Here is a 21,809-nt window from a genome sequence, read left to right as displayed (position 1 = left end):
CTGTATGATGCACGAGCTGGCGCATTGAAGTTGCCATATCCGAAAACACCTTCAAAATGTATACCCAAACATATGTATTATTACAGGTTATTGCCCGATACAAACATCAAGTCTGGTTGCGAGCCGAGCATTTCGCAAGCACAAGTCAGCTCCTTCCTTCGGCCGCAGCATGGCGCAGTGGCGGCGATTCAACTTCTTTGACCGCGACCTCCTCAAGGACGGCAATGGCAACTGGCTGCGGGTACATGCGTCCTATCGCCGCCAAGACGACGAGGCCAACCATGCGTAGGGCGTCGACGTGACGTGCATGAGCGGCAACCGCGGTCTCTTGATCGTCGGCGACGCCCAAGGCCAGATCCACATGGCCAACCGCCAGCTCGAGACGCGTGCGTTCCGCGCCCACGACCACTTTGTCTCGCACGTCGTCATGGTACGCTCGCGTCTCGCACGATCCTGGCCTCATGGCGTCGTGGGCAGATGAAAAAGACCAACGTCTTGGTCTCGATCGGCGACGGCAAGGATCCGCGCGACCCCGACTTGATCCAGTCGTCCAAAGCCGTCGCAGAGGCCAACCGCACGCAGGCGCAGACAGACGAGGTACATGATTCATGGCATCGACGCCAACTCATGCGCCATGATGGACAGCAACAAATGTACACGTCGACGGGCAGCGTCCAGAACAGCACGGCGCTCGTCAAGATGTGGCGCACGGACCAGCAGGATCGCGAAGGCAAACCCAAGCTCATTTTGCAGCTCAAGATCTTTGCCAAGGTCGCCAACATCCATGATCCATCGCCTCTCATGGACTATGTAGTTTCCCGAGGAAGCCGTCACGGCCTTTGCCGTCTCGGAAGACGCGTCGCAGATCGCCGTAGGCCTGAGCAATGGCGCCATCATCTTGTTCCGGAGCGAAATGAAGGTACGACTGTGCACCGCATTCACCTACAACGACATGCATGTAGCGTCGTGCGCCGGGCATGTCGGGTGGTGGCCCGCCATTGCTGTTGCAGTCGGCCATCAACTCGCCTGTGACGAACCTGAGCTTTGCCATGAAACCCAAGCCCGCGGCCGGCCCGGGCAAGACGTCGACAGAGAACGCGCTCTACTTGTACGCGGCCACGAAGCGCGGTCTCACGTGCTACCACTGCGACGACGTCAAGTCCAAGAACAGCCTCATGCCCCGATCCGTCGTGCTCGACGAGCGCGGTGCGACTTATACCGCTGGTTTGTGGGATCTCATCGGCTTGTGCAGGCGTCGCGCTGCACTGCGGCTGCGTCAACGACGACGGCGACATGTGCATGGGCCAGACGGACGCCGTGTACTTTTACACGCCCGAGGACCGCACTGGGTGCTTTGGTTTCGAAGGCGACAAAAAGTACCTTGGGTTCTTCAAGCACTATTTGCTTGTCGCGCACGCCGATTCGCGCGGTATTGTCACCATTTTTCACCATATTTCAGGAAATTTTCCGAATTTTTTATGGCAATTTTTTTATGTAGGTCGCAACCAGCTCAACATTTACGATCTCCAAAACAAGTGCATTGCGTTCAACTGGATCCTCACCAACACGGCCAAGGCGCTGCCGGGTACACAGCTATCGTCGTGTTCGTTTTCTGAGCTTGGACGTTGGCATGTAGGCGCGTCGTCCCGGAACGTGGTCGCTACGCGCTTTGGGTACGAAGAAGTCGAAGAGATTCGGCACGTTGTGAGCGAATTTGGCGCCGTCTTTGTCGTCACGTCGTTTGGCTCGGTATGGCGACTTTAGTTTTCTCAAAATTTGTGGCGAATTGATGGCGTTAGGTCTACCGGTTGAGCGAGAAGGACACGGCGTCCAAGCTCAGCATTCTCTTTGACAAGAACCTGTACCCGATCGCGATTTCGCTTGCGTTTAGCTCGAATTACGACCTCTCGAGCATCATGGACATCTTCCGCATGTATGGCGACTTCCTCTACAACAAGGGCGACTACGACGGCAGCTTGCGCCAGTATGCGCGCACGATCGGTAGATAACCGCTGTCTCGTGTAATTGCGAGAGACATGGGTTAGGACACGTCGAGCCGTCGTACGTGATTCGCCGCTTCTTGGACGCGCAGCGCATCCACAACCTCACGACGTACCTCGAGACGCTGCACACCAAGGCCTTTGCGACCGCCGAACACACGACGCTCCTCCTCAACGTGCGTCTGATGGCCTTGACACGTTGACGATTTGAAAGATTGATATAGTGCTACACCAAGCTCAAGGACGTCAAGAAGCTCGATGCGTTCCTGCTCATTGACGACGATGGCAGCAACGCCAAGGAAGGCACGCCGCAAGCGCTCACGTTCGACGTCGAGACGGCGCTGACGGTCTTGCGTGAAAACTACCCGCAGCACGCGCTCGCGCTCGCGAGAAAGCACGCCGAGCACTCGTGGTACCTCAAGATCCAACTCGACCGCATCTCGGATACCCTCAGCGACGCCGAGCACGCCCGTGTCGCCGATGCCCTCGACTACATTCGCGGTACGTTCTCGAAAAGACTATGCGACATGTTTATAAAGCGACCGATAGGACTGTCGTTTGCCGAGGCCGATATGAATCTGCGCAAATATGGCCGCACGCTTGTGACGCATCTCCCGGGCCCGACGACAGAGCTTCTCCAGCAGCTGTGCACGGGTCGCTTCTCGGCTACGACCAACGCCAAGTCGGACCCTGGTACGGCGACGAGCATGGTGGCGAGAGCTAAGGTGGCGTGTCTAGGTGACTTTTTGCACCTCTTTGTGTCGCACCGCACGCAACTTCGCGAGTTTCTCGAGTACATTGTCCAAGTCGAAAGCGTCAGCAACACGTCGATTGGCAACACGCTGCTCGAGATGGTCCTCAACGACACGCACAAGCGCGACGTGCCCAAGGACGACGACAGCGAAGAGCCGGAAGTGCACGAAGCGCCGTCGCCCGTGACGACCGAAGCCGCGGTCCTCTCGCTCCTCGACAACCCGCGCGTCAAGTACGACGAAGACCACGCGCTCATTTTGATGCAGATGCACGGGCTCAAGCAGGGCAAGCGGTATCTGTACCAGAAGCTGCACATGTACCACATGCTCCTGCAGCACCACATGGAAGAGGGCGAAGACGCGGCTGTGCTCGAGCTCGTCAAGCAGCAAACCGACAGCAATCTCTGGCTGCTGGCGCTGCGGTACTTTGCCGAGCGCGGACCGTATCCCAAAGGCTCGTCGGTGCGCTCGACGGACGAGTGGAGCGAGCTCAAGCAGCTGCTCGCGCTCGTGGACGTGACGCCGACGTTGCAGATTCCGCCGCTTCAAGTGGTGCGTCGCATTATAGTATCGAGCTATCAAGTTGATACGTGTGGGCTGTAGGTGTCGATCTTGAGCCAATCGCGCGAGATGCCGCTCTCGGTCGTGCGGCCGTACGTCGTGAGCCAGCTCAAGAAGGACCAGGCGCACATTGACGCCGACAGCGACGAGATCAAAAAGTACAAGCAAGACACGGCCAAGATGCGCACGCAAATGGCCGGTCTCTCGTCCAAGGCGATGGTCTTCCAAGCCACCAAGTGCGACCTCTGCAGCCACGACTTGGATCTACCTGTGGTGCATTTCATGTGCGGCCACTCGTTCCACCAAGTACGTACTTGCATCGACAATCTTGGACGAACGTGTCGTAGAATTGCATTTCCGAGACGGAGCGCGAGTGTATCACGTGTGCGCCCGAGCACCGCCACTTGTTGAGCTTGAAGCAGTCGCTCGAAGTCAAGGCTGGCAACCACGAGCAGTTTTTCAACCAAGTACGTCGTGTCGGTGATTGTAGAGATCTCATGGGCATGTGTAGCTCGAGACGGCGGCCGACGGCTTCAACACGATTGCAGAGTACTTTGGAAAAGGCATCTTCAAGTCGGAGGCGGCCGTGGACCGCCGCCCGAGCGGCGTGCCTCGCTTCAGCAACGAGCTCTAAGCGAATGCCAAGCGATGGTTGTGTGTTTTTAGTCACGTTAGGTCGATGACAGTAGGGGCACCGGGCGGTTGCCGAGGTGGCCGCGGTGGCGACGCGGCGAGGTTCACGACCGCCCCCATTGAGCGCTTGCGCTTCTTGGTACCGGCACCGCACATGGCGCAGACCGACTGCCGCTCGTCGTTGAGAAACGTGCACTGGTCACAGCTCCACCCGTCGTACGGCTCGGGCGCGGCCTCTCCAATCTGACGACTGGGCTCGTCGTGCGTACCGCAGGTTAGTTGGTCGTGTCGTCGTCGCTCGGCGGCCTTGAGTGCTTTCTGTCGGAGCATCGCAGGGGTCAAGCTCGCCGCTGTGGCCGACGCATCGCCGCCGAGACGACACGAGCCGTTGGCGCCCACAAGCGCTTGGTGCTATGTACACGTATACTGTGTTATCGACAGAGACGACGTCCGAGCGAGCGTACCCGCATGCGCTGTATCGCAGCGTCGGCGGCGGCCTTGGCAACGTTTCTCGCGTTGGCGCCGCCAAGCGCCTGGAAGGAGCGATCAGACGATTCCGCGGTAGTGTGACGGGTGCCATACATGTCCTTGGCCAGCGTTTTGGAACTGCGCGCCAGTGATACCTGCAGAGCATCGAGGATGGACATCGACTGGCCGAGGTGGAGAAACTTACCGATGAGTCCTTGGGCCATGAGGGATTCCATCTCCGACGTCAGCTCGTCCAGAAGCTAGAGCACAGGAAGTCGATCGTAGAGCAATGCGTAGAAGAGCTACCTTGTAGAAGGCTGCGTTGTGAGGTCCGATCTTCATGTGCACAAGTTCGTGGAGCATCGTCCCGAGAAGGTGCTCGAACGGCAGGAAGCTCGTGGGCCGCTCCGCCGGACGCACTAGCCAGCAGCATGAGCCATATGCGGACCAAGACCATGTATCGTACGGCGCACGTAGATCTTCCATCCATGGTTGACGTTCATCCCGAGCAAGTTGGCATTCTTTGGGAAGAACTCGAGGAGCTGCTGCACGCGGTACTGGCGCTTGGTCATGATCGGAAGCACGTAGGATGCTATCCTCTCGAGGATACGCTGCGCTTCGTCTACCTGCGACTGCCGCTTCTACATGCTCCATGGCGATGAGCCTCCTTGAAGCGCTTGATCCATGTCTACCAGCGCGCGGATCGTCGGGATCTGCCACTCCATGGGCCGGCTTCGCGGGTCTTCAAAACTGGGCGACCACGTCCGGAAAACAAATCGGATTATCCGTACTCTGTATCCGGGAGTATCCAATCTTTATCCGGTCGATCTTTAACCGGACACATGCGTGCCCCGAGTACCCATCAAAATGAATCTCGCGCGTTTGAAATCGGACTTGTCCTTACACAGCGTCCTTGAACTAGGATATGACGCGCATGCGTCCAGCGTGGCTTACGCGCAGGAGCACCCCCCACGTGGCGGCCTGTGGGACCCCAACGTGCATTCGCCAATTGGACTTGCGGTTTGTATACCGATACCGCGACCGTCTAAAAATAGTTTCTCGAACCGACCCTGCAATACAAACAGCAAGATATTTTAATTCCAGCCGGCGCTCCCACCCCTTCAACCTGTGGCTCCCCCCCGAACACACGCCCCATACAAACTTCAAGTGCTGGCCACAAACCCCTATTCCCGCTCGTACATGAGCGTACTTATTGTATGTACGAAGGGATTGCGATTTCAATACAAGAAGCAAATGTAAACGTACATTACATCGTACAGTAGCAATACGTACGTTTGTTTTGCGACCGCAGATTCGAAAAACGGACCGCGACGAGCTCCATAAGCAAATCAGCCCCGTGAGCGCAAGGTCCGACGCGTCGTCAAGCATGGTACGAGGAAGCTTTGCCGCGAAGTCCATGGTCTTCATGATGGAATGCTAGAGCACAAAGAAGAGCCCTGCCAAGGCCCCGAAGCACGTCGAGGAAGATGTCGATGCCGAGGAAGAGGAAGATGATGTTGAGGACGCCGGCGACGACAGTGTGGAAGACGAAGATGGCGACGACGAGCCGGCCGACGACTCGGCCGAGGACCAAGAGGGCGGCGACGACGAGGAAGACGACGATACGCATGAAGAAGAAGGTGCTGAAGATGCCGAAGAAGAGGTCGGTTTATCCTATCTGTATACAGAATTCGAGGTAGTCGCGAGACCTCGGACCCGCCCAGGCGTTTGTGTGTTGGCAAAGATCATGTAGCTCATCCGTTGCGCTCTATAGGACGATGAGAACGACGAGGACTTTGAAGGCGACGCTGGTGGCGACGACGATGACGACGAAGCCGAAGATGACGACGATGAGGATGAAGAAGAGGCTCGCCCGGCAAAGAAGCAGAAGAAATAAATCGCCAGGTTGCATGTACTAAGTCCCACGACGCACCGTGTGGTGCAGTTATACGAGCAGCGCGCATCGTCGGACGTTCTCTTCCGTCTTTTCGCCATCCACATACTCCCGCGCGATCCACGGAAACAGGTGGTCCGATCCAGCTCGGCCGGCAACGCATACCCATCTCGCATACTGCGTTATCACAGCCCATACTGTAGATAGGCCCTGACGTCTACCTTGCTGCATAAAGGCGACGCGGAACGTACGAAGGTAAGATGCATGTTGATACAAGCGATCGACTGCGCATTCCGACTGGATGCGACTACCCCACCATCGTTCGCTTGCGCCCACGCGAGCGCACGAGGTATAATTTATGAAACACCGTGTCGGCGCGGCGCGACTTGGCCTTGTACGCACGCAGGATCTCGGCCACCTAGGCAGCATGAGGTACTGCAACACGAGACATCGTCAAAGTACCAAATCGTCCGACTGCACATGCGTGCTCTGGAACGCGCGCTCCATCACGTAGAGGTCGACGGCCTTGTCTTCGGGCAGCGGCTGCGAATTGGCGAGGCCAAAGTCAATCACCGTCTACATGCAGCAGCATCGTCGGTATGGAATGGTGTCGAGGGAGGCGTACGATGGTCGTGGTGTCGTCCTTCTTCATCAAGTTGGAGGTCGTGAGATCGCCATGGACAATGTCGGCGTCGTGCATGCGGGCAATGGCGACGCCGATCTGGTACGCGAGCTCCTTGGCTGCCGGCGCGTACGTCTGCGTTGCAGCGTCGTACATGTTGAAGAGCCATTGCTTGACGCTGAGCCCGATGATGCGCTCCATGAAGAGGCGGCCTTTGGTCTCGTCGATGAGAAGGATGCAAGGCGTGTCGACGCCGGCCTTGCGACACTTCATGTTGCAACGGGCTTCCTGCACGAGGCGGCGGTGGCTGAGCTTCTTGTCCAGCTGCGGCAGCCGGTAGGCCTTGACGACGCGCTCCTTGATGACGCATGGTCGGCCAGCAAAGGTCGTACCATATACGATCTACTTAGGCGATGAGATGCATGGCTAGTGGTATATGCTTACCGCTTCCGCGCCCTGGCTGAGGACTTCCATCTCGCTTGTCGACGCCATGGCCAACCACAAAACTTGCTCCTGGGATCGCGCCATCCGGATACACATTCCAGTCCGGTTGACAGGATAGAAACACCCAATTCGCAGGTCGTGACGTGGCGCACTGTGCGGAGGCGAGTGTGGCGTTCCTGGCGCTCCAACTGCCGGCTCAGGGGCAACGATATGAGCCGTATGGACACAAGAAGCTAGTCGAAACCAACACAGCTACTGTAGCTGGACAGTCGTTTAGGCTCTCAACGAGCGATACATGTGGTGAAGCCGATCGTGTCGTCGAGCGAGTTGGTGCACTGAGCCAAAGGTAGCCGCCAGTTAGTACCAACTTTGTCGATAGACTGATCCGGCAATGTGTGTTTCGATATCAATGTAATTTTATCGGGTAATACATCAACGGGCATGGTCCATGCGACATCATTTCGCGCCTCATTCCATCAAATATCGCTCCATCCATCACTTTTAGAGACCCTCAATGACTGGCACGGCGAGACTTGCTAGCACTTTGATGTATACTAGTACGTAACACCTCCTAGCACGACGACTCGCGCTGTCTTCACTTGGTTTCGTCAGCGATCTCCTTCGGCGCCGGCTTGTAGCTGATGTACGACATGTACCCGTTCCAGAAAAGCCCGACGACGTTCGAGAAGAGCACTACAGTGGACGGTCCGCACTCTTTTTCTATCGACATTTTGTGTTGTGTACCTTGGAGCGGCGGTGGGACGAGCCCAAAGTTGCAAAACTGCGCTGGGATCCACACGACCCAGTTGGTCTTGACAGCGTCCCACCAATCGGTCGAGATCTTGGAGCGAATGCGATCTGCGAGAGGGACCTCTAGCATGGACGCGTGAGATACCATGCAGTGGCAATGGATATGTGAACCCGAGTCGTTGGTCGCCGTGAGAACAGCAAAGAACGACGCCATGAACGTCGGTGCAAACACAAATTGGTCGAGCACAAGGCGCTTCGCGACCGCCGTCTTGGCTGTACCGGCGATCGCGCGGTTGAGAAAGCCGTACCACACGTGCAACGTCGGCGCAATGTAGACGCCGCCTAGCGTCGTGAAGATGGCAAAGCGCTTGGCGTCGAACGGGTGATCTTCAAAGACTGTTTGGCACGTGATGTCGCCGAGGCCTGCGATGCCGGCGCTGGTCACGACCTTGGTCGGCAGCGGCGAGCGCTCGAGAAGCGCAAGGTACGCCTGCCACGGACCTTGCGGCTTGGGCGCTGACGAGAAGGCGCGGGCCGACGCCTGCTGCACACGCTGCGCTGCGCGACGGACGCAAAACATCACAAAATATTTGGTGACCCCAGCAATTGATGTCGGACGCCGGATAAACCTTTGACACTCGATATCTGCTACCCAACTTCAACACACGCAGTGGTTGGCAACGCGATGGCCAGCGACCCCACGTTCCCCAGACGCTGTCAGTAGCCCAACCCGAGAGTCTAGTGCGCTGGCTCATTCCTACGACGATTGCCGGTATTTGCAGCTGGGCCGCTGCCATGATCAAGTCAATGTAGCGCCGCAATGAACAATTCGGCATATGCCGAAGTTAGGTTTAACCGGCATCCGGTTACGGAGGATCCCAAACAGGCACGACACGGTCGTCGTCGATGAGCGGCCGAGTCCAAGGAACATCGACCAACCAGCGCAACGACTGCTCACACGAGAAGATGGCCGATGACACACCAGAAGCAGCAACGATTGAGGCGCTTGAAGCTGACATACAAGTGCTGGCAGACCACATCAAGGACTTGCAAGATGCGCTCGGTGCCAGCCTACCAGCATGATCTTTCTTAGCTAACTAGGCTTAAATGCGTAGATGAAAAGACGACCGAGAGCGTGCATTGGAAGACTGCCTATGATCGCGTTCATGACGACCATGTGGCCACGACCATGGCGCTGGCGACGATGCGGCAGACATTGCAAGCGAGCCAGCAAACCACAATGGACGTCACTTTTGAGTTGGCGCAGCTCCAGCAGTCAAACGCAAGGACCGAGGACTCTTCAAACGACATGGCGCGGGCGCTACGCCAGCAAGAGACCAACGTACATTCTGTGCCCCGGGTTGTCTAATACAACCAAACGCAGGTCCACCGCCTCGAGCAAGAGCTTCGCGAGCTGCAACGACGGCAGGAGCAGCACGAGCGACTTGAAGCGCAGTGGGCGCAAGAGAGAGCCCAGTTGCAGCAGGTGCTGCAGCTCGAGAAGGATCGGCGCATGGACCTGGAAGCCGATGTCGTGCACCAAAAGCACCTCCACCAAGTGGCCATCGAGGAGCACGTCGCGCAGCATTCAAAACATAGAGACGTACTCGCGAGCTTGCGCCAAGACATTGCGCACCTTGAGAAAGAGCTTATGGAGGCACGCGCGCCGCCAGTGCCATGGGCCCACCGTATGATACCACCGCCGGCGCCACGCGTCGCACCACCACGGACGAACGTCGATCTCGTCGAGATACCGCTCACCGAGTCGGTTTTGCCCAATCGAGTCGATGACACGCACGTCAAGTCCTCAACGTCGTCGCTCGCCAAGCGGGCCATGCCCAAGTTCGCCCAGCACGTCTTTCCGAGCCCTACGTAGACCCTCTCTTCGCCATCGTCTAAGACGACTAGGAAACTGTACAGTAACTTATTGCTCGGCTTATCGGTATTTTCATGACAGTCTCGTCCTGGCGTTTGCGGAATACCCGGAACCATAGTCGCCACCACTCTGTCGGCCGTGTGCATCAATTTGGCCGATGTCGCCGGGTCGTGTATCCGGATAGTCGCGCGAATGTATCCGGAAGCATTGGCAGGTGCAATCTCGTCCAGGAAGCCAGGACCATGCCGGTCTACGTGATCTACTTTGTCCATCGATACTTGGACTTTCGGCTGCCCGAGCTTGACGCGGTCCTGGGACTTGCCGGCGTCGACGATGTCCGCGCCTGCTACGACGTGCCGACGACCGACTCGCCGTTCCTCTTCATCACCCTCCCGTCCGACGACGTGGCGAAGCGCGTCGCCGCCCGCTGCGCGCTCATCAAGGGCATCTACGCGTACATCACGCACGCCGAGGGCGAGCATGACTTGTACGAGAGCCTGCGCGCCAAGATTGCCGCGCTGCCGGCGGCCGACCGCGCGGACGCGCAGCTCGACGACGACACGACGTGGAGCCTCCAAGTCGACTGCTTTGGGCAGCGATTGCCACTCGACGAGCAGAACAAGCGGCGCCATGAGGTCACGGACGCGATTCCGCTGCTCGGCGACATCCAGCTCAAGCAGCCGTCGCGGACGTACTGGCTCCTCGAAGAAAAAGGCGTCGGGCTCAACGCGACCCACGTGCGCCGCGTCTTCTTTGCGAGATCCCTCGCCATCATCCGCCTCGTGGGCCGGGACTTTGTCGACAAGCACAAGATCAAGAAGCGCAAGTTCATTGGGCCGACGACCATGGACCACGAGCTGTCGCTGGTCATGGCCAACCTCGCCAAGGTAGGTCCTGGCACGATCGTCTGCGATCCATTCGTGGGCACCGCGAGCGTCCTTGTCGCGTGCGCGCAGTTTGGCGCCATGTGCATCGGCGGCGGTACGCCCGGCCTCTCTCTCTCATTCGCCTCGATGTGTATCTAGATATCGAAATGCAAGGGCTCTTTCGGAACGACAATGCGACGATTGCGAGCAACTTTGAACAGTACGACCTCCCGTGCCCCGACTTTGTGCAGTGGGATCTAAGCCAGCGCGTGCTGTGCCCCAAGCCATTCTGGGACGCGATCGTGTGTGACCCGCCCTATGGCCTCCGCGCGGGCGCCCGAAAATGCTCGGCGAATGCATCAAAGAAGCCGTTCGAGCTCTACGCTCCGAGCTCGGTGCTCACAGACTTGCTGCAGTGGGCCGCCGCCCGGCTGGTCCGCAATGGCCGCCTCGTGTACGTGCTCGCGTGCAAGACCGACCCGAATGGCGCGTACAACGACCAGCTCCCGACGCACCCGTGCTTGGCCCCGCTCCATGTGTGCGTGCAGCCGATCACGCGCAAGTTCGTGCGACTCTTTGTGACGATGGTCAAGGCCAAGGACATGCGCGACGAGGACGTCTCGGTCGCTTCGACGCTCGACGTCGGCTGGTAGACGGCAACGAAGAAGAAGAAGACGAAGCGGATGAAACAACGGCTTAGGCATGCATGCGCGCGGTCGTTCGCGCAATGATCGAGAGGATTTCTTCAATGTCATCTTCGGTAAAGCGCTTCTGGAGCGACGGAATGAGCGCCATGGCCTCTTCGGGCTCTTCCGGGTTGAGGTTCGAGAGGCAAGCAATCTCAAACTCTTCGAGGCGGATCTCGACCGTCTGCGACGGGTCGTCCGGGTGCTCGCGCGAGAACTCGTACGTGATGAGCGCTTCGCGGAGCTCGGTCACGGACGCTTGGTTCGAGACCGGGTCCTTCGTCCCGGAGAAGCGCTGGACGTACGAGTACGTCTTCTGGAAGACGTTGGTGAGCGTCTTCTCTTGGCTCTCGTAGTCGGACTTTTGCTTCTCGAGGATGACGGCGACTTCGGCGTTCGACAAGCACGTCTCGCCCTGGAAGTCTTCGCCCAGGATGAGCTCGGCCGCGTCCTCCGTGTCGATCGCGTGGTTGCGCCCCAATGCGTTCATTTCCGCCACGCAAGTGCAATTCTGGCCGATTACCGGATACAACGCGTATTATCCGGAATTCCTGCCACTCTGCCACTACGTGTCGGCGCCATTTTGTGGCAGGTTCAGTTGAGCGATCTTAAGCTGCCGCGGGGAGCGAGAGAGGTATACGTGCGAAGCATCATTGCGTCACCGATTAGGTGAGATAGACGGTGAGAGGTAGACCAAGAAGAAAGTAAACCAAAGGTAATCCTGGTGAGTTGGTCTCTTGATTCGCACCGCCCCCGATATAGGATAGCGGGTGGCTAAGCTTGTTGATTGACATCCTACGTAATGCGACTTGAAGTGTCAGCGGTGAGAAATGCTGCGGTACCGCTGAGCGCGCCAACAAGAATCGTAATGGCAGGACGTTCTGGCTAGCGCGATAGGCTATAGCGATGACGTCTACCAGCATTTACCAGTGGTAGATGCTGGTAGACGACATCGCTTACATTGCACCACACGGCTTTAAGGTTGAATGAAGTGCTGCTACCCGGCAATGCTCGGTGATCGCCGCTGGATCCGCTGGATAACAGCGTGTAGGGTTGGTGACGTGCTGTGAGCGGCCGTTGGACCCAGCTCGCGTCGAATTTCATTCCGCTTCAGCGCCGTCGAATGTTCCAACGGCGACTAGCGCGACGTCGTCCGATAACGATGTGTGCTCGTCTTCAATTTAGTTTTGGCGAATGCCGTATCTAGATGTATATGTGGTACATACCAAAAATAACAAAAGTGGTGATTGCTCACTCTGTACGCGCCGCCTGCCAACGTTACGTAGCTCATTCGGCTCCCTAAGACGGTATCTACCTCTTCGCAAAGTTTAAGCGCTTTCGATTTGGAACGCTATCGGGTCGACAAAGCCGCCGAACTCCTGTCGCAACGTCGGTTAAACTCTGAAAACGCGGTGTTTTTAGTCCTGATACGCCCCGTTTTCAACGCTCGGTGGATTTATACCCAAGATTGGTATGTGAAACGTTGCGTGCATATAGCTTGGCCAAAGGATGGCATTGTTGCAGCTGGCCAAACAAGCCATGGCACACAAGCCCAAGGAATACCCGACGCTGCTCGCGCACGACGTGGTCTGCAGCGACGCCCACGCCGACCTCCTTCGGCGCATGCAGCCGTCTGCGCACTTCAATGCAGACCTCGTCACCGAGAGTCCAATCGTTCCGTTCACATACACGCGTCGGTACCTGGTCATGACGACGAGCGGGCTTCGGACGCACGCGATCTCCGAATCCTGCGAGCACCCGCGCAGCCGATCCCGAAGCGACGCAGCGCTTCGTGTGCCTCTGCGCTTCGTGGACATGATCCAGTGCAAGTCGACGGACGGGAAAGGTGTCGAGTGGTACATGGTGCTGGTGCAATGGGCCGACAAGTCGAGCGACACGTGGATGCACGTAGCGGACGTCCGTAACGAGCACCGCAACTTGCTGCAGCAGCTCTACGTGGCGACGATCAATTCGTGGCTGCGCGTCGACAAGGTCCTGCCGGCGTCGTGGGAGGCCTATGCGGCCGAAGACCGCCTCTGGCTCGACGACCCGGTCGTTGCCAACTGGCTGCAAACCGCGCAACCAATCAAGGTGCAGCCGCCAGACGAGACGCAAGCGACGCTCAAGCGCCCGGCCGCGCCTTACGATACGAACAGCAAGCGCATGAAGCCGCCACTTCCCGGCGACACCGAGTCGGAGGACGACTCGATGGACGAGCACGAGCACGAGCACGAGCAGGCGCCGCCGACCCCTGCCGCCGCCGCCGATGTGGTCGACGATGTTGTGTGCACCTTGAGCACGCTCGCCCTCAAGGCCAAGTATGGTGTTGCACTGGCGTCGCCGCCCACGACGACTGTCGCCTGTCCGTGCGGCCTGGTCACCGACAGCGACGACGGCTACTCGGGGCTTTGGAACGTCTGCGCCAACATGCACTGCCGTCGTGCGATGCATACTGTGTGCACGAGCCCGTCCACGCGTCACTGCGCGCGCTGCGAGCCGCGACCGCGTCGCACGTTTACCGCCGCCCACCTTGTCCTCGCCGCGCAGTCGAACGCATTGCACTTGCTCCGAGCCGAGAACGTCCTCCTCGATGGAGCGGTGCTGCAGCAGTGCATTTTGGCAGCTGCGGACGCCGGCGCAGTCGATGCGCTTCAGTACCTCCTGACGCGCAGCCCCAAGGCGGAGTGGGGCTCGCTTGTCGACGACATTGGCCGCAACGCGCTGCACATTGCGATTGCGCAGCGCCACTCGCGTGTCGTCGCGCACCTTGTGTCGCAGCAGCCGCTGCTCTTGCTCTCGACAGATGCATTTCAACAGTCGTGCATGGAGCTCTTCTTGCGCGAGATGCCACGCGACTTTTTGCGGCTCCGCAAGGACCTTAGCGGTGTGCTGCGTATTCCGGACGAGAAGAACAATGGCATTGCGCACGTGGTATGACATACACGACAGGTATGTCATGCTGACAGATCACATTTGTAGTTGTGCCGCGCGCTCCCCGAGACGGATTTTGCCGCCGTCATCAACGTGCTGCCGTACGCCACGTTTAGCGATGTGAACGACGACGGCGAAACACCCGTGATGCTGGCGTGTCAGCACCCGCGCCTCAAGGCGCAGCACTTGCGCGCGCTGAGTCTCCCGACAGACTGGTGGCGCTCCACCGACAAGAAAGGATATGGACCGCTGCACCACTTGCTCATGGCCGGCCACGGAGACCTGATCTTGCACATCGAGCGCTCAGTCGTGCTCGAGGCGTCCGATATCTTTACGTGTGCAATGCAGCACGGCCAAACCAAGGCGGTGGCCATGCTCCTCGTTCACTTTAACGAGCGCTTGCTCGAGCGCGAAGGCACGAGCCAGCTCTGGCCCATCTTGTCGGCGCCCACACCGGCGTTTGTGCTGCAGCTGCTCAAGTGCCATCTGCGCGCCCAGCTGCAGTACGTCCACGACGCGGCCGAGATGGCGCCGGACGCGGTGCAGCGCCTCGTGGACTGCATGGCGAGCGACGTGAGCATCCTAACGTACATTGGCCAGAGCATCATGGTCGAGCGGAGCCTGTTGTCGGCGCCGTTTTTTGTGCGGTACCGGCACTTGCTGCCGTTCGATGCCAAGCTGCTGCAGCTCGAAGCCGTCTTGACGCTGCCGACGAGCACGGTCGGTGTCACCATCACGGTCAAGCCCGACGAGTCGTGTTGGACCGCGCTGCTGACTGCGTCCAAGGCCAACTTCAACTGGCGCGAGGTACGAGCCCGATCGTAGTCGTTACTATTGACATATGGTCTAGCCCATCACGCTGTGCACACCGAGTGACCGCTACGTGTCGTCGGACGATGCGTTTTGGTCGACGCTCTGGCCGCAGGTGCTAAATGCGCGGGTGCTCGACGAGCTGCACCCGGCGACCATGCTCGTGCTGGGGAAGGTCCTCGGGCACCTCGTGTGCATGCAAAAGTCATTGCCACCTACGCCGACGATGTCGATGGAGCTCTTTCGATGCCTGGTTCACAAGCCGAACGCGGCGTCGACGGCGTACCTCGCCCACCGCGCGGATCGGCACGTGCTCGAGACGGGCGCCAGCGCCTTTCGGACGCCGTTTTTCCGGCTCTTGGGCTCGGCGCTCGACGGATGGACCGCCCCCGAGCTCTACGTGCTGCTGTTTCGCGTGCCGCGGGACGTGGCAGCGTGGCAGGCGACGGTGCGACACCAGCCGGGCGTCGACCCGCAGACGAACGAGACGGTCCAGATGTGGTGGCACGTGGTAAATGCCCTGCCGACGCACGCGCTTGGCATGCTCCAAGTCGTCGTCGGACTCGGTCCGTGGACGCTGGCCATCAACACGATCTCGACCACGCTGGGGCCGGGCGAGGTGCAGCTGAGCGCAGAGATAGCAACGGAAAGCGACCTCAAGAGCGCGTTGACGCTTGCGCTCCGGGCAGCGTAAGCGACGCCGACAATCGATTTTGCTTTGGATATCCCAAAGGATTGAGTGACTTGTTGCGCGAGATACTAGAAGCAATACATCGATCGATGGATAGATGGATAGTAGATGGATAGATATAGGTAGATGGATATATGGATAGTAGATGGATATAGGAAGATGGAGAGCTAGGGCAAGTCTTGAAGCAACTGGACCATGCTGCTGCATGCTCGCGAGTGAGCAAGGGCGCGTTGAAGCGCGTCAACGGCGCGAAGCATGCTGGTGTGTGATTGGTGGTTTATAATAGGCAGCGTGATGGGATTGGCTGGGAGGGCATATCTATTTTAGCGAATCACAGGCGTGTTGAGAAAAACGCGTTGGACGGGGAGGTTAAACTTGACGTTGCAGCGACGGGGATGGAGTAGCTGTGCAGCTCTCGTAGCACATCACAGCCACGATCCGATACATGGATAGGGTCGCATAAGCGCATAGCGCTGGAGCATACGCGTTATACTGTATGACTGCGTAGTGCGCGAGCGGATTTTGGCGAAGGAAATAAAACGCAATAAAACGGATGTCGGTGGTATTTAACCCGTTTAATGACAACAGAATCCGACCAAGCAAGTCGCCGGCGACGGTCCAAGCGAGTGGGACATGCACCGACGAGTCGAGGTCTTCCCGCCCATCGAGGCCGACGACGCCAACGTCTTCGCATCGCCTGCGTCTGACCTCCTGCTCCGTACGTTGGAGCCTGCGATGTTCGAAGCGCAGCTCCGCATGGAGGCCCCCACCGCGCCCTTCAAGTACACACGCCGCTTCCTCGTGCTGGATGCGAGCGGCAACTACCGCGTCAAGACAGTGCTTGGCGTGTGCGACGACCCTGCGCATGTCCCGAGCCACGCGAAGACGTCCAAGACGCGGGCCATGGTCAAGCTGCTGGACTTGATCGAGCTCGTCCCGCTCATTGCACCGCAGGTACGGCCTCGGCGCTTCGTCCGCGCGCGCTGGTCGTCTGGTCCCAACACGTGGCTAGACGTTGAGACGCTGCCGTTTTCTAGCAAAGCGCTGGCGCAGGAGCTGTACGTGGCGACGGCGCACTCGTGGCATCTCGTCGACGCGATCAAGCTCGCCTCGTGGGATCTCTTCAAGACCGAGACTGCGCTCTGGGAAGCCAACCCCGCCGTCATCCAGTACCGCGCTGCGTTGGCGCAACTGGTCGAGCAAGAGTCGCCGCGGCAAGGCGAGCGAGTGCCATGTCAGCAGGAGGCTGCTGCCGTTTCCGCGGGCCGATCCAGTTGGGCCGACGTGTCCAGCACGAGCTCGGACGAAAGCAGCACCTGCCGCAAACGACGGCGGTTAGAGCAAGCGGCGAGTCGGCGTACACTGGAGAGTATCTGCGTCAAGCGCCGACAGCCGAGCGCACCGCCCATGCCCCAAGGCATCAACCTCGCGTCGCTCGTGCCGGGTGCGTCCAGCGACATTGTCATCATCTCGCTCGACTCGGACTCCGAGCCGGACGTGGCGCCGCCTCCGGACGAGCAGACCACACAAATGCAACGGCCACCGCTCGTGGTCGACCTACTGGACTCGCCAGCGGTCGTCCACAGCACTCTTGAACCTCCGAGTACGACATCAGCGACCACCAACAGCTCGCAAGACGTGGGTCTGGACGACAGACTGGCCGGGGAGCTCGGTGCAGCCATGGACAAGGAAGCGGATGACGCACCGCCGTCACCAAACGCCCCGTCGTCGGTGTCGTGGTCGCCGGGATGCAGCGCGCCGTCGTCGGACGATGAAAATGGTACCGACGCGTTGACGCCCGTGCAGAAACGACATCGGCGCAAGCCGATGTCACCACCCGAGGACCCACCGCATGTATCGCCCGACGACGACCTCCTCGTGGTCAAGACGACCCGAAAGCACCACAATGTCATCCTGGACGATGACGACGACGACGAGACGGCGTCTGTCGCACCGCCTGTGCCCACGGCAGCGGTGCCTGGCATGAGTCAACCAGTAGTTGCAGACGTCGCACCCGTGCCATCGAACGCATGCCCTCCGCCAAAAGACGCGGCACCAGGATCCTTGGCGACGATGACGTTGGCCCCCGACGTGGTCCCGGACGCGGCCAGCCCGACGGCGATTCCATGCATTGCACCGACACCACCAAGCGTATCGTCATTACCTGCCAACAGCGATGACGCGCCGACGACGACGACGCAGCGCAAAATGGCGTTCTTTCAGCCCCTGCCGCGACCGGCGCCGCGCTGGGCGTGTCCGTGCGGCAACTCGAACCCGATCCGCCCGTACGCCTCGTCGTTCCTCGTCTGCCGCGCGCCATCGTGTGGTGCGTGGATGCACCGCATGTGCGTGCCACCGACCACGGTCTATTGCGCGCAATGCGTGCCACTACCAGTGGGTGTGTCGGCGCAAGTGTTCCAAAGCGCAGTCTGGCAGGCGAGCGCGACCAACAACGTGGTCTGGCTCGAGACGCTCTTGGCGACGAGATCGTATTCGATCGACTGGACGTACGTACAGCACGGCGACACGTGCGTTCTTATAGCAGCGAAAACCGACTCGATGCAGGCGCTGCTGCGCCTCTTGACGCTCTTGCCGGCCGAGACGTGGCCGACGTTTGTGAGCCACTTTGAGCGCAATGTACTGAATTTGACCTGTGGGACCAAGCAGCTTGGGGTCGTCACGTCGATCATTGCGCGCTGCCCGCCGCTGCTTTGCCGACTGGACATACTGGGGCAGTCGGCCATGGCGCTGTACATGGCAGAGTCGCCGCGCTTTGTCGTGGCGCTTTTGCAGCGCTTTGCGCCCCTGCGAACGATCTATGACGACTTGCGCAACACGTGGGCACACTACGTACGTCGCATCAAATCTTGTACTCGATGCAATGACGTATCGTGTTTAGCTGTGCGTGTCGCTGCCCGACAACTTTGCGACGCTCTTGGCGCTGCTCCCGCCCGTGCAAATGAACCTCTTCAACTTGGCGGCGACGCCGCTCATGCTGCTGTGCCAGCACGTGAACGTGAGCGCTGCCCACATCGATTTTGTCGTGCGGCTGCAGCCCAACTGGTTGGCGACCGACAGCCAGGGGAACACGGCTGTGCACTGGTTGATTACGGCGCACAAGGCGCCGCTCCTGCGCCACCTGCCCACCAGCGTCGTGCACGCAACGCCCAGCTTGTACGCGACTGCGATCCTTCGCAAAGACGAGGCCGCTGTCGGCGTGCTCCAGGAGCTCCACGTGCCTCTGTGCACGCCACAGGCCGGCTCGGGGCTGTGGCCGATCGCTATGGCCACGACAGCGAGTATGGTACGGACGCTGCTTGCGATGGACCCGCTCCCGCAGCTCGAGTATGTGTGCAATGTGAGTCAACAGCAGAATGCCGAGCCGCCGGTCGTCTTGCGGCTGCTCCTGGACGACATGGCCCTCGGCGAGTTTCTCAATTCGCTGGTCGCGGGCGATTTGCAAGCGGCCAAAGGTGGGTTCTTTCAGCGGTACCGGTCGGTTCTATGCGTCGACCTCAAGCTCGTGCAGCTCCAAGAGGCGGTTCGGAATGCTTCGCCGATCAAACCGTCCAACGCTGTCGTCCACGTCGTCGCCCGGGACCGGTGGTGGGCGTCATTTGCAAATCAAGTCAAGACGATCAGCGACTGGCGCCAGCCGATCGATTTCCTCTTCCACGATGACAAGACGGTGCGCAGTACGAAGGAGGCAGCAACGTGCAACGATCTCTGGCTCGAGCTCCAAGCTGGGTTTGCTACGGGCGACGTCGATTCACTCAACTTGGTGGCACTCGGGCTTCTTCTCGGCCACATGGTCGTTATGCGCCAAACGATCTCGTCACCTCGACTGCCGCTGCCGTTGTTGCAGCAGTTTCTGTTTGGCCGCGCCGCGACGGGCCCGAGTCCGTCGCCTCGCGGTGGCTTTGTGTACTGGAGTCCCGTGGCAACGTCGGACGCGGCGGCCACGCTGTTTCGAAAAGGCTTTCGGTACGTGGTTGGCGACCTTCTCGTGGGCTGGCACGCGCTCGAGGTCAGCGTCTTGCTGCATACGATGACGGCGTTCCCGGTGCCACTCGAGACGTGGCAGGCGAGTGTGTCGACAGCATCGGCGCCGATGGTGGTGAGTTGGTGGTGGCAATTTTTGCGCTCACTGCGGCCCATCGAGCTCTACATGGTCTACAGTTGCGTCGGCGGCGACAAGCCCGTCAATATCGTGCTGCTGGAGCCGTCGGCGGCCGTCTTGTTGCGCGACGGGACGATTGGCTTGCCGACCGTAGCGACGTACGCCGAACTGGCGCTGCGGGCTCGCCAAGGTCTGCGCAATCCGTTGATTTAGCGATTTGTCGTCAATAGTTTTCTAATTTTTCTCAGTTAAATGGGCTGTTGATCTACTACTATCGATTCCTAACCTTATTCTACCGGTACAAGTTGTACGAGAGTCGAAAAGGAAATTTCTGCCTGGGAACATTCGGGTTGGGTTCGGGAGAGCAGCAACGCGAATTGATTTTCGCATCTCGAAATTTGAAACCTTGGATCGAGACAGGGGTGCACAACACAACTATTATTTACCCCTGGATCGAGATACCCAGCGTTTCATTGGTCTAAGCCAATCGCATCGCGCGAAACCTGTCCCGTAAAGTGCGATTATATAGTTCCCGTTAAGTGCTGTCACATCCCCGGACGTTATACTTGATTAAAGTATTACAATTGCGCTGAAGTGCGCCTGCGTACTTAACCGAAATTCGCGCAACTTTCCAGTTAGGTGCGATTGCACAAGCGCGCGAAGACTGCAGCAAGCGCCGTCGTCGCAATACCGTTAATCAACGCTTCGCATTCAATACAAAAGTTCCTACCAGCTCACCCCGCAAGGGACCTGTTGCAGCTGGGCAGAAGCAAGAGTACATAATGGTATTTATGTACTCTTGGTAGAAGCCACAGTTTGCATTAGGGTTCAGCAGCCTTCTTGGAGTCCCCACCGCAGAATGGCGCCCAAGTGGGTGACGCCTCGTTCAGGCGCTTCTCGAGCGCCGACAGCTTTTGGTTGGTAACTGCAATCGTGTCTTCCACGTCGCGGATCTTGGCAGCCAGAATCTCAACCGCCTCGACCGTCAATGGCGCCATATCAAACGTAAAGTCCAACTCGAGCTCGACCATGAGTGACATGTGCAGAATGAGCTGAAGGTGACCGTCTTTTGCGTCCGCAGCATCCGGCGTTCCCATGTTCAGCGTCTCACGCGACGACGGCGCCTCAACTGCGCGCTACAAGCCAAGTGTTTTTGACCGAGACAAGAAATGCATGCAATGAGGTACCTTGAACGCCGCCATGACGGCGTGCATGGGCAGCACGACGTTTGGTGGCGCGTGCTGCGTCATGTCCGACACACAACATTGCCTCCTCACGTGATTAACTGCACGGCGGACATACGCCAGGGGGACGTACCATTGGTGCTTGGACGCCTTGGCCTCGAGCCAGATGACGTAGCGATCGCGTTTGGTCGTTGTCGTGACACCAAGTCGACAGGAGCCCGACGACACTGCTAAGGCAGCGTTGTAGGCAAAAACCACGGGCAGTTGCTGCGTCATCGTCGGCAAAATCTAGAGTGAGTTGGTAGCAGGATCATGCGCGACAGTCGCGGCCCATCACACTTGCAAAGCCTTTTCTTTGGCTTTGAGACAAAGCGACTCGCCATCCTCACCATACTTCGTTGTTGAAGTGAATGGCATTCTTTTGGGATGAGAGGCAGGCAGAAGGTTCAAACACGCGTCACCAACAGTGACACCAACAGCTTTCACCGGATTCGTCAAGGATCATATGTGTAGAATTTGCT

At 58.8% G+C, this 21,809-nt stretch overlaps 11 protein-coding genes across 13 annotated transcripts; 6 read left to right on the top strand and 5 right to left on the bottom strand.

Moving 5' to 3' along the window:
- Positions 1–169: 169 nt before the first annotated feature.
- SDRG_14094 (hypothetical protein) lies at positions 170–3,947 on the top strand (the record flags this gene model as incomplete). Its single annotated transcript, XM_008620200.1, has 17 exons — positions 170–241; positions 290–430; positions 478–597; positions 646–771; positions 815–919; positions 963–1,206; positions 1,253–1,429; positions 1,499–1,585; positions 1,637–1,749; positions 1,800–2,001; positions 2,046–2,176; positions 2,225–2,501; positions 2,550–2,693; positions 2,739–3,304; positions 3,356–3,619; positions 3,661–3,780; positions 3,825–3,947. The coding sequence occupies 17 exons, from the start codon at positions 170–172 to the stop codon at positions 3,945–3,947; spliced, it is 3,012 nt and encodes a 1,003-aa protein (XP_008618422.1).
- SDRG_14093 lies at positions 2,505–5,153 on the bottom strand (the record flags this gene model as incomplete). Of its 2 annotated transcripts, XM_008620199.1 has the most annotated exons (8): positions 5,107–5,153; positions 4,881–5,055; positions 4,721–4,833; positions 4,620–4,674; positions 4,529–4,569; positions 4,411–4,479; positions 3,628–4,357; positions 2,505–3,581 (listed from the first exon to the last, which is right to left on the bottom strand). In XM_008620199.1, exons 1-7 carry the CDS (start codon positions 5,137–5,139, stop codon positions 3,980–3,982), a joined length of 864 nt encoding a protein of 287 aa, XP_008618421.1. In that variant the 5' UTR covers positions 5,140–5,153. The 2 variants fall into 2 exon arrangements, with proteins under 2 accessions (XP_008618421.1, XP_008618420.1); XM_008620198.1 differs by lacking the exons at positions 2,505–3,581; positions 5,107–5,153 and having other exon boundaries at positions 3,980–4,357; positions 4,881–4,986.
- Positions 5,154–5,736: 583 nt separating this feature from the next.
- Positions 5,737–6,416, top strand: SDRG_14092. Of its 2 annotated transcripts, none has more exons than XM_008620196.1 (3): positions 5,737–5,804; positions 5,856–6,077; positions 6,189–6,416. In XM_008620196.1, exons 1-3 carry the CDS (start codon positions 5,802–5,804, stop codon positions 6,309–6,311), a joined length of 348 nt encoding a protein of 115 aa, XP_008618418.1. In that variant the 5' UTR covers positions 5,737–5,801; the 3' UTR covers positions 6,312–6,416. The 2 variants fall into 2 exon arrangements, with proteins under 2 accessions (XP_008618418.1, XP_008618419.1); XM_008620197.1 differs by having other exon boundaries at positions 5,856–6,110.
- Positions 6,417–6,551: 135 nt separating this feature from the next.
- On the bottom strand, positions 6,552–7,455 carry SDRG_14091 (BUD32 protein kinase). Its single transcript, XM_008620195.1, has 4 exons — positions 7,375–7,455; positions 6,934–7,332; positions 6,771–6,884; positions 6,552–6,726 (listed from the first exon to the last, which is right to left on the bottom strand). Exons 1-4 carry the CDS (start codon positions 7,420–7,422, stop codon positions 6,616–6,618), a joined length of 672 nt encoding a protein of 223 aa, XP_008618417.1. The 5' UTR covers positions 7,423–7,455; the 3' UTR covers positions 6,552–6,615.
- Positions 7,456–7,845: 390 nt separating this feature from the next.
- Positions 7,846–8,704, bottom strand: SDRG_14090 (hypothetical protein; the record flags this gene model as incomplete). Its single annotated transcript, XM_008620194.1, has 3 exons — positions 7,846–8,067; positions 8,119–8,247; positions 8,296–8,704. The coding sequence occupies 3 exons, from the start codon at positions 8,702–8,704 to the stop codon at positions 7,970–7,972; spliced, it is 636 nt and encodes a 211-aa protein (XP_008618416.1). The 3' UTR covers positions 7,846–7,969.
- Positions 8,705–9,030: 326 nt separating this feature from the next.
- SDRG_14089 (hypothetical protein) lies at positions 9,031–10,080 on the top strand (the record flags this gene model as incomplete). Its single annotated transcript, XM_008620193.1, has 3 exons — positions 9,031–9,187; positions 9,240–9,466; positions 9,509–10,080. 3 exons carry the CDS (start codon positions 9,031–9,033, stop codon positions 9,998–10,000), a joined length of 876 nt encoding a protein of 291 aa, XP_008618415.1. The 3' UTR covers positions 10,001–10,080.
- Positions 10,081–10,242: 162 nt separating this feature from the next.
- Positions 10,243–11,519, top strand: SDRG_14088 (hypothetical protein; the record flags this gene model as incomplete). The annotated part of the gene is made up of 2 exons (XM_008620192.1): positions 10,243–10,981; positions 11,026–11,519. 2 exons carry the CDS (start codon positions 10,243–10,245, stop codon positions 11,517–11,519), a joined length of 1,233 nt encoding a protein of 410 aa, XP_008618414.1.
- Positions 11,432–12,054, bottom strand: SDRG_14087 (hypothetical protein). The gene has a single exon (XM_008620191.1). It carries the CDS (start codon positions 12,040–12,042, stop codon positions 11,563–11,565), a length of 480 nt encoding a protein of 159 aa, XP_008618413.1. The 5' UTR covers positions 12,043–12,054; the 3' UTR covers positions 11,432–11,562.
- Positions 12,055–13,076: 1,022 nt separating this feature from the next.
- SDRG_14086 (hypothetical protein) lies at positions 13,077–16,102 on the top strand. Its single transcript, XM_008620190.1, has 3 exons — positions 13,077–14,483; positions 14,532–15,290; positions 15,334–16,102. The coding sequence occupies exons 1-3, from the start codon at positions 13,092–13,094 to the stop codon at positions 15,985–15,987; spliced, it is 2,805 nt and encodes a 934-aa protein (XP_008618412.1). The 5' UTR covers positions 13,077–13,091; the 3' UTR covers positions 15,988–16,102.
- Positions 16,103–16,576: 474 nt separating this feature from the next.
- Positions 16,577–20,378, top strand: SDRG_14085 (hypothetical protein). Its single transcript, XM_008620189.1, has 2 exons — positions 16,577–18,834; positions 18,884–20,378. Exons 1-2 carry the CDS (start codon positions 16,618–16,620, stop codon positions 20,315–20,317), a joined length of 3,651 nt encoding a protein of 1,216 aa, XP_008618411.1. The 5' UTR covers positions 16,577–16,617; the 3' UTR covers positions 20,318–20,378.
- Positions 20,379–20,925: 547 nt separating this feature from the next.
- SDRG_14084 (hypothetical protein) lies at positions 20,926–21,564 on the bottom strand (the record flags this gene model as incomplete). The annotated part of the gene is made up of 3 exons (XM_008620188.1): positions 20,926–21,240; positions 21,292–21,373; positions 21,422–21,564. 3 exons carry the CDS (start codon positions 21,562–21,564, stop codon positions 20,926–20,928), a joined length of 540 nt encoding a protein of 179 aa, XP_008618410.1.
- Positions 21,565–21,809: the final 245 nt, after the last annotated feature.

The sequence above is a fragment of the Saprolegnia diclina genome (assembly GCF_000281045.1).
Source record: "Saprolegnia diclina VS20 unplaced genomic scaffold supercont1.67, whole genome shotgun sequence".
NCBI lineage: Eukaryota > Oomycota > Saprolegniomycetes > Saprolegniales > Saprolegniaceae > Saprolegnia > Saprolegnia diclina.
The sequence above is the reverse complement of the archived record's forward strand: the minus strand, read 5'-3'. Positions and strand labels throughout refer to the sequence as shown.

Coding starts and splice junctions, on each gene's coding strand:
- SDRG_14092 (XM_008620197.1), top strand. Junction 6,111..6,188: donor ATCTGTATACAGAATTCGAG/GTAGTCGCGAGA, acceptor TGCGCTCTATAG/GACGATGAGAACGACGAGGA.
- SDRG_14091 (XM_008620195.1), bottom strand. CDS start 7,422: ATGGCGTCGACAAGCGAGATGGAAGTCCTCAGCCAGGGCGCGGAAGCG. Junction 7,333..7,374: donor TCAGCCAGGGCGCGGAAGCG/GTAAGCATATAC, acceptor TCGCCTAAGTAG/ATCGTATATGGTACGACCTT. Junction 6,727..6,770: donor ATGTGCAGTCGGACGATTTG/GTACTTTGACGA, acceptor CATGCTGCCTAG/GTGGCCGAGATCCTGCGTGC.
- SDRG_14087 (XM_008620191.1), bottom strand. CDS start 12,042: ATGAACGCATTGGGGCGCAACCACGCGATCGACACGGAGGACGCGGCC.
- SDRG_14086 (XM_008620190.1), top strand. CDS start 13,092: ATGGCACACAAGCCCAAGGAATACCCGACGCTGCTCGCGCACGACGTG. Junction 14,484..14,531: donor ACAATGGCATTGCGCACGTG/GTATGACATACA, acceptor TCACATTTGTAG/TTGTGCCGCGCGCTCCCCGA. Junction 15,291..15,333: donor CCAACTTCAACTGGCGCGAG/GTACGAGCCCGA, acceptor CATATGGTCTAG/CCCATCACGCTGTGCACACC.
- SDRG_14085 (XM_008620189.1), top strand. CDS start 16,618: ATGCACCGACGAGTCGAGGTCTTCCCGCCCATCGAGGCCGACGACGCC. Junction 18,835..18,883: donor GCAACACGTGGGCACACTAC/GTACGTCGCATC, acceptor TATCGTGTTTAG/CTGTGCGTGTCGCTGCCCGA.